The sequence below is a fragment of the Typopeltis vanoorti genome, chromosome 4, assembly GCF_054136105.1.
Source record: "Typopeltis vanoorti isolate ZY-2024b chromosome 4, IOZ_Tvanoo_1.0, whole genome shotgun sequence".
Lineage (NCBI taxonomy): Eukaryota > Metazoa > Arthropoda > Arachnida > Uropygi > Thelyphonidae > Typopeltis > Typopeltis vanoorti.
This window is the reverse complement of record NC_143552.1, coordinates 46,711,283-46,726,299: the sequence shown is the minus strand read 5'-3', so window position 1 is coordinate 46,726,299 and position 15,017 is coordinate 46,711,283. Positions and strand designations below refer to the sequence as shown.

Here is a 15,017-nt window from a genome sequence, read left to right as displayed (position 1 = left end):
ATTTCGTGCAGTAGTTTTTCTTGTTCTGTTGTCTAGTGCCTACAAAGTCTCATTATACTGAGACAGTATGTCATCTACTACTACCAAAATTAAACAATTACATTGTTTGGTTTGAGGAAGTCGACATGGAATGGTAATGTTAGAAAACGTTTAATTTTCTTGACCAAAAGCTCGAATGACTTTTAATGGGATTATATTGATCAAGTGCATATAATAAACAACTATGTTATACCAACTAAGGCTGTTGGCATCTTCAGGGTACATAAAGGCACTAAAAATGTAAGGCACTAAAAAGTAAAAAACTGTTACAAACTATAATCAACCGATTCCAATTATATTAAACAAAGAACAACAAGTGAGATCATGCACGCTCTATGCATGTATTGTACACGCTCTATGCATGTATTGTACACGCTCTGTTCTGTTCTTCGTTTAATATAATTGGAATCGTTTGATTGTAGTTGTAACAGTTTTTTTACTTTTTAGTGCCTTACATCAGTTATGTACCCTGAAGATGCCAACAGCCTTAGTTGGTGAAACTAGTTGGTATAACATAGTTGTTTATTATATGCACTTGATCAATATAATCCCATTAAAAGTCATTCCATGGAATGGTAATGAAGCCAAATAGCTAAGAGGAACTAAAAAACAGCAGCAGCTACGTGGTATTGTAATGGTACTCAAGAAATCATAGAAACAGAAACTCAGTATATAGTAAATATGACTTCTCTATTGCTTCCACCTTAGTATCACCACCTCTGAGTCTCGCTCCCACTGACAAGACCTCAGTAAGTCAAAACCGGTCTGGGTAGTGGCCCTTCCCTTAATGCATAGCATCATACATGTCTGGAAGGAGATGTGCTTTGCATTATGGGAGATACTAAGACAAGGAGAGATGAGAGCTTGGTCCACCTTTACCACGAGTTGCCTCAGTCCTGAAGATACTTCAGGTGCAAACTTTGTTTGCTTGCACTTGAATAAAGGATTAAGCTAAATTTATTATAGGTTCATTTATTCTTTGTAATATGTCAAACAATATGTCTTTTTACTTTATCAAATGCTTCTTTATAGTCAATAAACAGAAGGTAAGTTTCTAAATTAAATTCTCTTCTTTTCTCTATAAGCAATTTTAAAAACAATGCTACATCCTTTGTAGAGCATCCACATTTTTACTTAAAGGAACATCACTGAACAAAGCATAGACCTTAGAAGCTCATTATACTTAAATTTTATGGAGGTTGCCAAAGCATTTGACAGCATTGATAGAGAAACATTATGATTAATTATTATAAGCTATGGAATTCCTGAAAAATTGAGAATAGTCAAAGAAATGTATAAAGAAAGCAAAAGTTGTGTTACTGCACAGCAAACAACATCCGAATGGTTTGAGGTAGAGTTGTGTAATGTCTGGTTTACTGTTTAACATAGTCATTGATTCAATTATGAGAAAAGTTACAGATGTAAGAAGAGAAATTAACCTTTTAACTGCTGAGATACTAAATAACCAGTATGACCCTCCTTGCTGAGTTATTTTCACAATTATAAAATATTTTATAATTGTATAAGATCATGAAAAAATGAACATAAATGTTGTAAAACACCATTCATGATGTAAATGTTTGTAGATGATCCACATTTTCAAAAAGTCTCATTTTTAAATATTAAAAAAATACCACACGTAACACATTTCATGCAGGGTCGTCCAACAGAGGTCACTAATGTATATAATAATATGAATAGTTACTATAATGCATTACACATTTTGCACTGTTTTCTTGTATAAATTGAAATCACTGAACAAAACTGTTATATAGGAATTTTATTTTCAAGTTAGGGGATGTCCAAAATTTATTTGTTTATTCCATGTCAAATAATGTCACACAAAAATTCAAGTGAGAAACACTTCCCCAAAAATACTTCAATACTTTAGTAGTGTGTGGTAATTTTGAAAGCAGGGTGTACACATAAGGCTATGCCACATTTGGCACACATATACCGGCTCTCTTTTCTTTTTCTTTGCCCCAGTGTGGTATTTGAACACACATGCCAATGCCTAGTGGGATTTGCTTTCTTGGGTGTGGGTGGCACAGGTATTAGGAAATGTCTTTCCCTCAGTCTGAGGGGTTCGTCACCCTGTGATGGTCGTCCAGATGTAGCGGCGGTCTTGGCATGTGGAAATTTTGAAAAATTTCTCTGATGAGAGTCAATTGAAAATTAGCATGTAATATTTTCACCAGTATGTACATTATACAAAATATGTGAATTAATAACAGTAAGATCCAAGAGATGGAAAAAGAATTTTCTATACCATTTGAAGGCCTTTCGCACACATTCAAGAGAACTGACCATCATGTCTGTCCTGTCCACAGCCCCCATATTCCTATTATAATCCATGACACATTCAGGTTTCATTATTGGTGTGTTTGTTATCCTGTCAACTTTCCCTGATTGTTTCATAGAGTCTGTGTGGAGTGTGGTCAACATACAAATTTCTCGTTTATCAATCCATTTTACCAATATCATATTATCTGTGTGCCTGGATTCTACCTGTCATTTGTCTAATTTTTTGTTCGGTTTTGGCAACACTTTCTGTTTTTTCCTAACAGTCCCATATGCATTGGTACCATTTTTATATAGCCAGTCGTACAGAAGAGGGCTAGAGTACTAATTGTCTAACCACAATGTGTGCCCTTTCTACAAATACTATGCCACTAGGGTTTGCACCACAGCCCCAGAAATCTCAAATTCACGTTCTGAAATAATGTCTGTAGTTGCCCCTGTGTACGCTACAAAATCTAACACATATCCAGTCTCACAGTCACACAACACAAAAACTTTGATCCTGAATCTGTTTTTTCGAAGGATTGTACTGTTTGAATTGGAGGCGACCCTTGAAGAGTACTAAGCTCTCGTCAATACATATATTTTGAAAAGGGGTAAGTACTTCACTGTAGGTTTTTCTCAGATGATCGATAATTGGTTAATATTTTGTGTAGTCTTCGTCCCGGAACCTGAGTTTCATTGTCATTGAAATGTAAAATACGTAAAAGGAATCTGTCTCTGGACATGTAGTCCGTGAACTGTGGAGTAGCTATGATGGGATCCTTGGACCAATATTCTGCTATTGTTAGTTTTTTTACCCTCCAAAATATATATAATTCCTCTGGGGTAGTATTTTTCCATTTTTGCAAACGAGATTGGGGTGTAGTAGTTTCTGAGTCAAAAATACATAATGTTTATTAGTTTCATCAGCAACATGTTGCAATATATGAAGGGGGGGAAAATAGTTTGAAAAAATCAAAAACAGTTGAACCATCATCTATAATTGCTGAAATACTTGAATTATCATTATCAAATTGGTGAACTGTTGGAAGAAAATTTGTATCGCACCATTGAAACAATGAAGCATCAGTATGATTTCTTTTTCGCGGATGCACTGGTGCTGGTGGTTCATTATCTGAACTTTCACTATCACTATTTTCTAAAAAATAAATATCAACATTGTCACTGTCGCTGAAATATGATCAAGTTTCTAATACTTCTGCTAATTCTGCCTCAGTAAGAGAATGCTGCCATCTGCTTGTTGAAGCCATTTTTACTAACCCTGGAATCACCACATCACCTGGCTCCTACTGTCAAGGACGGCTCTGATAACATTGTGCATGGCCTCACAATATTTTATGAAGATAGCGCCACAAAGCAGACAGAAGTTTGAAAATTAGTTCCTTCTAATCCTAAGAGATGGCACTATAAGCCCACTCAATTCAAATGCGTTCACAAACTAAATAAAATGAGTATTACGCATTGAAAGTTCAAATCGAGTTAACTCAATCGTAGCAAGGTCGCCATTTTTTTCCACGCTCGAGTTAACTCGACTGTAGCAGTTAAAGGGCTAAATGGAATCATAGGTCTCAGTTAGATGATTAGATTATGCAGATGACATAATCTTATCATAAAAATATCAAATATCAAATAAATAAATAATTGAATAGTGAATGTTACAAAGAAATTTAAATCAATCAACATGCAGCAGCAGAAGTTGAGAATTTTACATACTAAGGAGCAAATGCAGATACAGTAGGTGGAACTGACAAAGATATATAATGCAAAGCTTGACAAAAGCACATATTTTTCCAAAAATTATTCAATTTTGGAAAAATTGAATAATATATTCAAAATTAAGTAGATATTGAATACCACATTATTTCTTAGCCGAATAAGAAACTTAAAGATAGGAAATTGCATCTAAGAGTTTCATGCCAAATACAGAAAACTATATAAAGTTCGGCAAGTCCAAGGGTAAGCCAACACCTGGTAGTGCAATGCTAGGGCGACTCGTAGTAAAGGTAGCGTAAGCTCCAATCACTGTTCTTAGTATTTTCCCATAATGTAAAACACAGCTCCTGGGAGATGTATTACTGTTCTACATTATGAGAGAAGGTCACTACCCAGACAGGTTTCGACCTTTTTTGAGGTCTCATCAGTGAGTAGGTAGACCTAGATGTAATACTAAGGTTTCAATAGTCAGAGCTTATTTCTTTACTTTACGAACTGCCAAAAGGTGCACAAATACAATTACTGAAATTAAGAGCCAACAGGCTTCACTTCGGCAAAGTAAAATTATTCAAAATTAAGTGTATATTGGATTAAGTGGATATAATTTTTTAGCTGAATAAGAAACTCAAAGATAAGAAATCTAATCTAAGAGTTTCATGCCGAATACAGAAAACTATATAAAGTTCTACGAGTTTTACCTTTACTACGAGTCGCCCTGGCATTGCACTACCAGGTGTTGGCTTACGCTTGGACTCGCATACTTGGACTCAGTATGGACTCTCTGTTGTTCATATTGAGAATGGACAACAGAGAGATTCCAAGAGTAGTTTTGACATGTATCACAGAAGGAAAAAGGAAAAGCTTAAATTAACTTGACAGAGAATGACAGAAAAGGAATGGCTGTCTAGCTGAGAGAGCTGAACTGGTGGCTAAAGATAGAGGTATTGCCTGGAAAAAAAACCAATCTTGGCCCTATGTCCCATGAGGTATGAAGAGAATAAGTAAATAAATAATTGAGGCACTTTCAATGTTAATTATAATAAAAGCAAAGCATAACTGACCAACAACAAGAACAAGAAAAATTTTCCTTGTCTGGAATTCTGACTATGTGCTATGGGTGTAATCAAATGTGACCAGATTTATTATTATTTATTTTAGACAATTTTCTTTTTTACATCCAGATTTATTTAAATTGGGAGCATTCTGCAGAGCCTATGTTGATTCTCAGAATAATCAAGCAAAGTTTTAAGAGTAACATTTTTTCCCTCTATCTTATTGTGTAAAGATGTCAAGCCCACTTCCTATGTTGATTTCTATGAAATTGTTTCTTGTACACTTTCCATGTAGTGATTCATAATTATAACACTATCTATAACAAGGAAGTTGGAAGTTCATGAGTTATAAGTTAAATCATTTTCTACATTTAAAATTTTATGAAATTTTTTAGTCTCTATCTTTTGACAATCTTATCCTGTTTGCTTGGTAGCACACCATTTTTATCCCTTGCTGCATTTTTTTTCAGTGCATATTTTCCTTGTCACCTCATACAATTTTCCAATGTGACCTGTGTTTCTACTACCATACTGTCCATGTAATTTCTCTTATATTCCTTTATTAACAAAATATTTTGTCAACAGGATTTTAATTTTCTGCTCTTCTTTTATAAGTTTCACATCATGTTTGATAACCAATTTTTGTTCAAGGATTTTATATTGTGTCTGAACTTGTGGTTCATGTAACTTCTCTTGTAATCTCTGATATAAAGAAATAAGCAAAGCTTTTATTATGGAGCACACTTGAATCAGAGTGTGTCTTTTGACTGCAACTCTATTTGAAGTGATCTTATGTATTGTCTACCTTTGCTGTACTTTTGACAATAATGATCTTTGAAGTTTGGAGTAGAGATTGCAGATAGTAATAAAGAATATGATATTAGTGATAGATAGAATAGTGAGATAGAACTCCACTGAATTTTAAAATTTAAAAACAGAGACACAAATAATAGAGTTTAAAGCATAAAAATAAAAGGATACTATTAAAAAGTGAGAATGAATTTGTATCAATGTTGTAATGAATGATGTGATATCAGTAAATATACTATAAAACTTGTTGAAATTTAAAAAGGAAAAATATTAAAATCTAGAACTTAAAAATTGTAAAGGATAAGAAAAGACCAATGTAAAGGCATCAAAAATAAAACATAAAAATATATGATGAAAGATGAAATTGATTTACGGGGTGAAGTACAGCCATTTCGGGAAAGTTGTCATCACAATAAAAGAACAAAATTTCTTAGTGTACATTATATAAGCTGTATCAATACTATTAAGGTATTTTGATTTGCTTAAAGTTTTTTGTTGTTGCGGAGCTGCCAAACTTCAGATATAATGTAGGGGTCGTGGACATTGACAGTGTTGCAATGTGCTTTTATTTCAATGGCTTCTGATATTCTTAACTTTCTTCCATTTTTTGGGAAACTAAGAATGGTTACTTTTTCTATTTGTGGAATATGATCAGATCACTTCATTCCTGGTTGTACAAGCATTATCGGGATTGTCATATACCCATATCTGAATTTTTCCAAAAGAAAAACCAAAAAATAAACCAACCAAATCCAAAAAGCCTGCATACAGAAATAGCAGCACATGCAAAAGAATACAATCACATTCTATAAATACAAAACATAACCATTCTTATCTTTTAAAAAAATAAAATAAAATAAAACAAATAAATAAATGCAATATTGTCAATGTCCACTGCCCCTGCATTATCATTTATTTATTTGATACTGCTTTCAAAAAGAGGATGGGAAATTGCCTGTTTGTCTCTAGCAGAAATTTTTTAAGTAGAAGATGTCTGCTAATAGACTTCTACTAATTTAAAAATACAAAAGATAAACATAAATTATGAAATTATTCTTTTACAAGAAAGATCTATTAGAATTCTTTTATAATAATAGTGAAACTTATTATGGTGAAACATCTGATTATGCAACTTTGTTATATTCTATTTTTTTTTTTTTTTTAAATTTGGTTTACAATAGTATTGTCAGGATTACACCATGGTAACTGAGAACATGATCCAGTAACTGTCAACTGTGCATGTAGCTTTTGTGTGTGTGTGGGGGGGGGTTGATTATTAAATAACAGAAACAATAATGTAAATACCTTTCCTTGCTTAACAATGTAATAAGGATTACTTCTTGAGAAGCCAGCACTTTCTAACAAATTCATGACATCTGTCCTCCTAGAACAGGTTAAAAAAAATAAAAATTAACCAACTGGCAAACCTCCAGAATAAATGCAACACTTCTTGCAAATGTTTTTAAATATTACTTTGAAACCTCTGGCCTAAATATGCAAACAAAAACTGAATATTTGCAATCCATGTGACTAATATCTAGTGGTTTACAACTCTTATGATAACACAGAGTCCTACCCTAAAGAACACGCATATTATTTAATCGTCACTTCAAACCATCAATAAGCAGAGTGATAATTTCATATTAGACAAAGAAAATCAATTTAGTGTAGGTAGTATATGCATATCATTTCACTACTATACAAAAACAAATAATTAACATCGTCTGATGTATATCCAGTAATCCACCAGATAATATGATGCAAATAATAATCCACAGTACTTACAGGTTTTCAAGGCCCACTACCTTCTAATATTGGCTTTTGTAACCAAAATTTTAGGACAAGACAGTCTTATGCCTAAATATATATTTGTGTGTGTAAATTGGGTGTGTTCTTCTGGATGATGTTGCAGAATGAAAAACTCATTCTGCAAGAAGGAAACCCTGCCACATCCATATGAGTAGCTGAATCAGTTTTAATTGAAAAGCCACGAGAGAGATTCTTTTCATCTTAGATGGGATTCAAATCTAGGTTCAAGCAAAGAGCTTTGTCAAAACTAAATAAGCTAGAGAGAGGGAAAAAAATGGTCCAGCACAACACTTCCATTCTATTTAAGTGAAAAATCAGGAAACCATTTCATGTCACCTCTATTTAGACATTCTTGAATATTAAAACTGCACAGTTCTTTTATGACAGCTTCATTTTTAATACAGTTCTAGTATCGATACCATTTGTTCACTCTTTGAATTTCCCTGAAACAATCTTTGATCACCATTTTATTTGAGCCTCAATCCTCAGAGCCATGTGTTAAAACTGGAGCGAACACTCACTTGTATACTAATAGATTTTTTTTTTTGGTTTATTTCTCTCCTTTCACATAAATTTAATCAACTGGATTATCACCAAAACAACCTTATTCTATTATATATATATTTCTACACTGTATGTAGCATTTTTGTTGATGAGTATCATTACTGCAAAATGAACTCAATTCTGTTTCCTTGCCTTATTTCATAATCTTAATCTTTTTTATGCTTATTTTCACACCAAATATTTAATTTTCTTAGAGACTTGAAGACTTCCAGCAGGTTTATTCATCTTCGCTATTACTTTCATAAATCTTCTCACGATTTTTATTCAGCTTCGTCTTGTTTACACATAACTTTCCTATACTGTATTTCTCTATATCCCCTAAGAGGTAAAGAAGGTTTCTGGCTAGGAGTAAATTATCATGATACACTACTAGTGGAAACTTTTTTATGCATTTTTTTTTTCTTTTAATAGACTGCTTGCTTAATTTTCTACATTACTGTGACATGATTATTTTCATATCTTTGCAGATAGCTTCGCTATATCTTCTCTGGCTGAGTCTATCAATGTCTTCATCAGATTTTAACAATGGAATTATTGAAGTTTAGTTCTTGTTTTCAAACTGCCCCCCCCCTAGTAATATTTGTGTATTTGAATCTACACCCTATTTAGATATAGTGCTAGTAAATTCTCATTCTTTTTAAAAGTCTAGTATACATTATTCTCTTCAATTGGATATTCTTTCTTACCTGTTGTTTTGGCAATACTTGTGTCATAAGGTTTCACAAATTAATGCAACAACACAAAGAAAATAGTGAATATATTTAATAATATATTTCAACATGAAAATTACAGGTCATCAGGAGTTTGAATACAAAGTAGAACATGAATAATGGATTATTTAAAATGATAAGAACTGTTGTACATTTCTTACGTTGTAAGAGATGTTATACACAGAACAATGCAAATGGATAACAGAAGAAACATTGCATTATTATTTTTAAAAAAATAATGATGTGTGATTAGAATAACTCTTCCATATATATCTTCAATAGTGAGAGGCAGTCATTCCAATTCAAGTTTGGACAGCAGAGTAAGGTTTCAGCACTTTCTTTAAACAAGCATTCAAACTTATGGTGGCAACAATGGACTAGGTGTGTATCTGCATAGGATATTGAGGTCCGTATCAATTCCATTTTGTGCAAAGTCAGAATTAATATCTAATACCTAATAAATTCTTATCAAACATCATTAACATTTAAAAAATAATAATAATAGCATGTTTCTTATGTTATCCATTTGCATTATTCCATATATTATATCAAACAGTGCTTACTATTTTAAATAATCCAATTTTCATGTTCTACTTTGTATTCAACCTACCTAATGCCAATGATGATGATGACCTGGAATTTTCAGGGTGAAATATATGGCTATTAAAGTTGAAAAAAATGTAGATATTTTACAGATGTGCAATAAAAACGATCTAAAAATCTCAATTCCACCACCTTTAAAGGTTACACACTTTTATGATACTCACGTAACCATTTTCTTGTTTAGAAAGTACTGATCTTTCTTTGACCCAATTACTCTTCTCAGTGACACCTCTTCCTTATCAATCTAAGATAAAATAACATAACAAGAAGCATATGACAAATAAATATTAAAATAATCAATTTACAAAGAGCAATATAACTTATGTAAACATATCAACCTATTCACTTTGAATTAATTTTAAATAAGTGCCAGAACAGATCAAAAAGTCTGTATTCATGATTAATGTTAGGGATGATGATTATTAAATAAGTTAAAGATAATAATTGACAGAGCAGCATTCTGAATTAACATGAGAAAAGTCAAGCTATAAGTTCACAAATGGTTATTCTTTTATGCAAAACTTAGTGTAATACAGAAACCAAAACTGATTATTATTATTATTATTATTATTTTAACAAGTGAAATAAATAAATCTGTGTTAATTAAGAGTTATTGAGCTAAGTTGCATTCTTCAACTTACCTTCTTTAAAAGAAGAACAAAGCCTTAATAACAACTCACCGTGCAATAGAAAGAAGAGTGTGTAATGTAAATAAAATAGACCACATAAGACACACAGAAATCAGAAAGAAGTCTGGACTCAAAGATGTATAAAAGCAATCTACAACAGCAAAAGAAGATGGGCAGGACATCTCGCCAGAATGAGAGACAACAGATGGACAGTCAGAGTAACAAACTGGTATCCGAGAGATACCAAAAGGAAACTTGGAAGATCAGCCATATGGTGGTTGATTAAGAAAGTTGGAAGAAAATGGAGAAGAAAAGCCCAAGATAGGAATTGCTGGACTCTTTACGACCTGCATTCATGGAGAAATCCTGACTGAAATCACAGGTCCATCAAGGTAATCAAGGTAATTAAGAGTTAAAGCTGAATAACTAGGAACATACAGTGCTCCATGTAGCTAAATGTCTGCTGGATGCTGAATTAACAGGCTAGCAATTTGGGACTTAACCAATCAAAATGTATTCTATACTGTCTGAAACTACATATATGCTATCATGTAGTCGGAGTACTGCTTGATTATACAAGGCCTTACTGTTTTTATTAGGTGACCAGAGTGCTCTATATGAAAGCAGCAGAAAAGAAAAAGCAGAATTCAAGAAATGGTTCTCCATAGTAGATCATATACATACAATAAACTAACCGAAAAATGCAAACAATATTATCTTCCATTTTGTCTGCTACAATAATATATGAGAAGAGGAACCTAGCCTTTGAACCTAACCCTTGAAAACAATGACCCTTCGATTAACTGACCTTGCATATCAACCAACTTCTCTGCAGAACACCATGTAAAAGTACAGTCGAATTTTGGTGTAACGAGCATGGAAATAACAAGATCATGGTTGTAATGAGCCAAAAATCCATAATGAAATTAATTATATATGCATATTCCCATAAAACTGCTCACTTTCATAATAAGTGTGCTACATAGATATACCGTATAATTTTGATAGCTATGCAAACATTCTTAATTGCTCTGGTAGTTCTTGGAGTATATAATTCTTGGTATAGATAAAAATGAAAGGAACAACTTAGCTTTTATGGCCACCTGCATCAGATTACAGGCTGATTTATAACCTAATCCTGTCCATGGGAACCACTCCCAAAAACTACCTCTCCAGTTTCCAGCCTCCAGTCTCATTTTACCCAAACACTGCCACAACTGTAAAATCAGTTAAAAACAAACCCTTCCATTAGAAAAATATATCTACTAAAAGAAAGTATGGTTTCTGCAAAAGGCAAAATTAATTATAAGTCAGGCCGTAGTGTGAAAAATGTTGGAGTGTGCAAAAAACTTTCTTTGTCCTCTTCAACAGTATCAACATTGTGGAAGAATAAAGATGTTTATATACATATCAGTACTGGAAAATAACATAACTGAAACAAAAAAGTTTAGAAAGTGGAAGCTTACAAAATCAATGAAGCACTTCAATGGTTCACTACACAAAGAAGTGCTGGATTCTCAATAGGCAGTACGAACGAACTCAAAAGACCCAAACAGAAAATTTGCTAAACAATTTGGATTGATGATATTGTATGTAACAACAGTTATATAATAATTGAAATCATCTTATTAATTAGTGGTTTTTAATTATGAAGAAATAAACTGTGTTTAGTATTAAGTGTATTGTAGTTTATACAAGTGTAAAATCTCAAACAGAATAAAAATAAAAATATTTTTTTCTATATCGATTTTACATTTGCAATTAAATTGCATAATATACTTGTAAGTAAAAGAATGTATAACTCACTGTACTGAGATAAATGTTGTAACTAAATGTTAAAATATTTGAATAAGAACCAAAAGAACTGTAACTAAAATTAAGCTCAGACAGGATTAGGCTAGGAGACCTAAGGCTAGCAACAGTCGCAAAGGTCACCGGATTATGAGTTTTTCCGCCAAAACCCAGAGATAGCATGGGTGATGGAGAAAACCCTCCAGTAAATCCAGGGGACTTTAGAGAAGAAGGGCCAAGGTCGGGAGAATGATATAAAATACAGAGATTGAGTGGCTAGGGGATTCTCGTTTCGAAGTTAGTTCCTGTGCCAAGCCTTTCCTAGGATGAGGAGAGTCGCACTTCCACAAGCAGCAGTTCCAACGAAGATGGGAAATTCGCTAGTAGCAGGATGGCCTTTTCAAGATATCCTACCATGAGATTCCCCGATAATCTACGTGTGTGCTGAATTATCGCAGCCGTGTCCTAGTGCCCGATCGAAAGTTAGCTGGGAAGAAGTGGAATGTGCCCATAAACCTTAAACCTTCGTTATTCACCAACGTACCTGTTGAAGAAGTTATCAAGATCATAGAAAATCTCTATCCACATGACACAGCTCAGCTTTTTCGCCAATGCCTCAAATCGAATTATTTCAAAGTGAATAACACAATTTATGAACAACTTGATGGCTTAGCCATGGGCAGTCCCTTATCACCTCTCTGCACTGATCTGTTCATGGAAAAACTAGAAGCTGACATCCTTTCCAAAGAAAAACCAAAGCCACTGGTTTGGTGGAGATACATAGATAATGTTTTCATAATTTGGAAAGGCACAGAAACTACCTTATTTGATTCCTCACAAAAATAAATTCCTTCCACCAAAAAATAAAGTTCATGTTACAGCTTGAAAAGAATAATCAATTGCCTTTTCTAGATACACTAATAAAGAAACAAGAGCATGGACAAATCCAGCTCACAATCTATCGAAAACCAACAGACACTGGACATTACCTGCACTTCAAATCGTCTCACCATATTGCACAAAAACCCAACATAATACATATGCTTAAAAATAGAGCGACCAATATTATCTCAGAAGAAAAAGAACTCACTCTCATATCTCAAACACTAGTAAACAACGGTTACCCAAAAAATATAATCAAAAGGATTCTTCATTGAAACCCTCCACAGCAACAACCTCCTGTCGCACAATATACACAATATACATCATCCATCGTCATCCCTTATGCAGGCTCAGTTTTAACAAAAATAGCCAAACTCCTGAAGTCTTTCAATGTCAGAGTTGCTCTCAAGTTGTCAAAACTATATGCCACATTTTAAGATCTCCTAAAGACATTGATGCCTTCTTCAAATAAGCAGGTGTATACAACATCCCATGCTCCTGTGGATTAAATTACATAGGCCAAACATCAAGGAAGCCTGGAAATTCGTAAAAAAGAACATATAGGGGACGTGAACAACAACAACAGAACAGATACTTTAGGATTAGTCCATCACTTCTCGATCTCTAACCACACCATCGATTGAGATAACAGCTCCATGCCTTATATAGAAGAAGATTTTCGATGGTAGAAACTTCAAAAAAGCCGCAGCTGTACTCCATTCGGGAGAAAATCTAAACAGAAATCAAGGAATGATTCTGAAAACCATCTGGAAAAGCCTAATAAATCACTCAGCTTACCAGAATTACATTTCCCTAAAAACCATACAACACGTCAATAAACAATGACTGACACACCACGCTCCATGCTTATGATGTTATGCGTCAGTTTAAATTTTAATTTATTTGACTCTGTTACTTCATTCTTCTTTTTTTACTAGCAAACGTTATTGTGTATCGTCATACTTGTCCTGAAGAAGCCAGACAGAATAGCTGGTGAAACTTGTTGACAATTTGTGTATATCATTTATTAATATATGGTCAATGATTAAAACCAAGAAAAAACTCAAGTTTTAATGTTAAGTGACCAAATACAAAGCAAAAATGTTGGTTCTGTTATCTAGTGGCACAGAAGGTGTAAGAAAGAATCGGAAAGTCGTATTTTAGTTTGAGTGTGAATAGTAGAATACAGAGATCTAAAGATTTCCTTATGTTATGTAATGCTAAGAGTGAATGTGGTTTGCGTTTTGCCTTTTATTGGTTATTACAACGTGAGAGAAAGTTAAGTGTGTTAAGTATCATCCAAGTGTCTGAAAAGTTATGTGTAATTATGATTTCCTAGTCTTAAAGGTTAAGTGAAATGCTTAATTGATTTTTGTGGAGAATTTGATAAGTGACAAGTATTGTCTCCAGTGTACTCGTGTTGTCTTAGTTAGAACCAGACATATGACACATGTTGTTTGAATGTTGTATATATTTTGTCTTAGTAACAATAAACATGTTTGTTTTGTTAATAGCTTGCCTGATCTTGCTTAACCAATGCACTTCTCATAAAAATACCGAACCTGTGTGACTTAAGAGTAGTAATAGTCACGACTGACTGATTAATTAATAGGAGTTGCTTGAAATAGAGTTAACTTAAGAGTTATTTTTGTGCTTAGCTGAATATTTCTCTTTTATGTAAGGGAAGGAACAACAATTCTTTTAAGCGATCCTTAATGGCGCAGGCGATAAAAAAATAAATTTTTAAGGATCAATACAAGTGAAACATGGCAAGGTAGATTAGGGACTTGGCTCCAGCCAGAGGCTTTTCCTAAGTCTACAATTCAAGCACATGCATGAGCATACTTACAGCCTTGAGGGGGGGGGGGAGTAAAACTAAGTTAAGGACTAAAGGATTAAGATTAATTGCGAGTTTTATGCGTGAATTTGAAAGCGAAGTCTACAGACAGTTTGAACTAGCTCAAGCAACTACGATATAAAATAAAATAAGAAAATTATTACAATGGCACAGTAGACATCCATCAGTTAAATCTTAAAATTAATAATAACAAGAAATTTTATAGAAGAATATAAAAAATTTTACACAAGCATATTCATACAAATAATATCTA

General features: G+C 33.3%; 1 protein-coding gene across 1 annotated transcript in view; it reads right to left on the bottom strand.

Moving 5' to 3' along the window:
* Positions 1 to 15,017, bottom strand: part of SMC3 (structural maintenance of chromosomes 3) — a 450,203-nt gene that overhangs the window by 363,241 nt on the left and 71,945 nt on the right. The window contains exons 5-6 of the mRNA XM_090391130.1: positions 9,769 to 9,848; positions 7,224 to 7,302 (exon numbers count right to left, since the gene is read on the bottom strand). Of these exons, the coding sequence (XP_090247256.1) occupies positions 7,224 to 7,302; positions 9,769 to 9,848 (159 nt within the window). The remainder of the gene's footprint in view (positions 1 to 7,223; positions 7,303 to 9,768; positions 9,849 to 15,017) is intronic.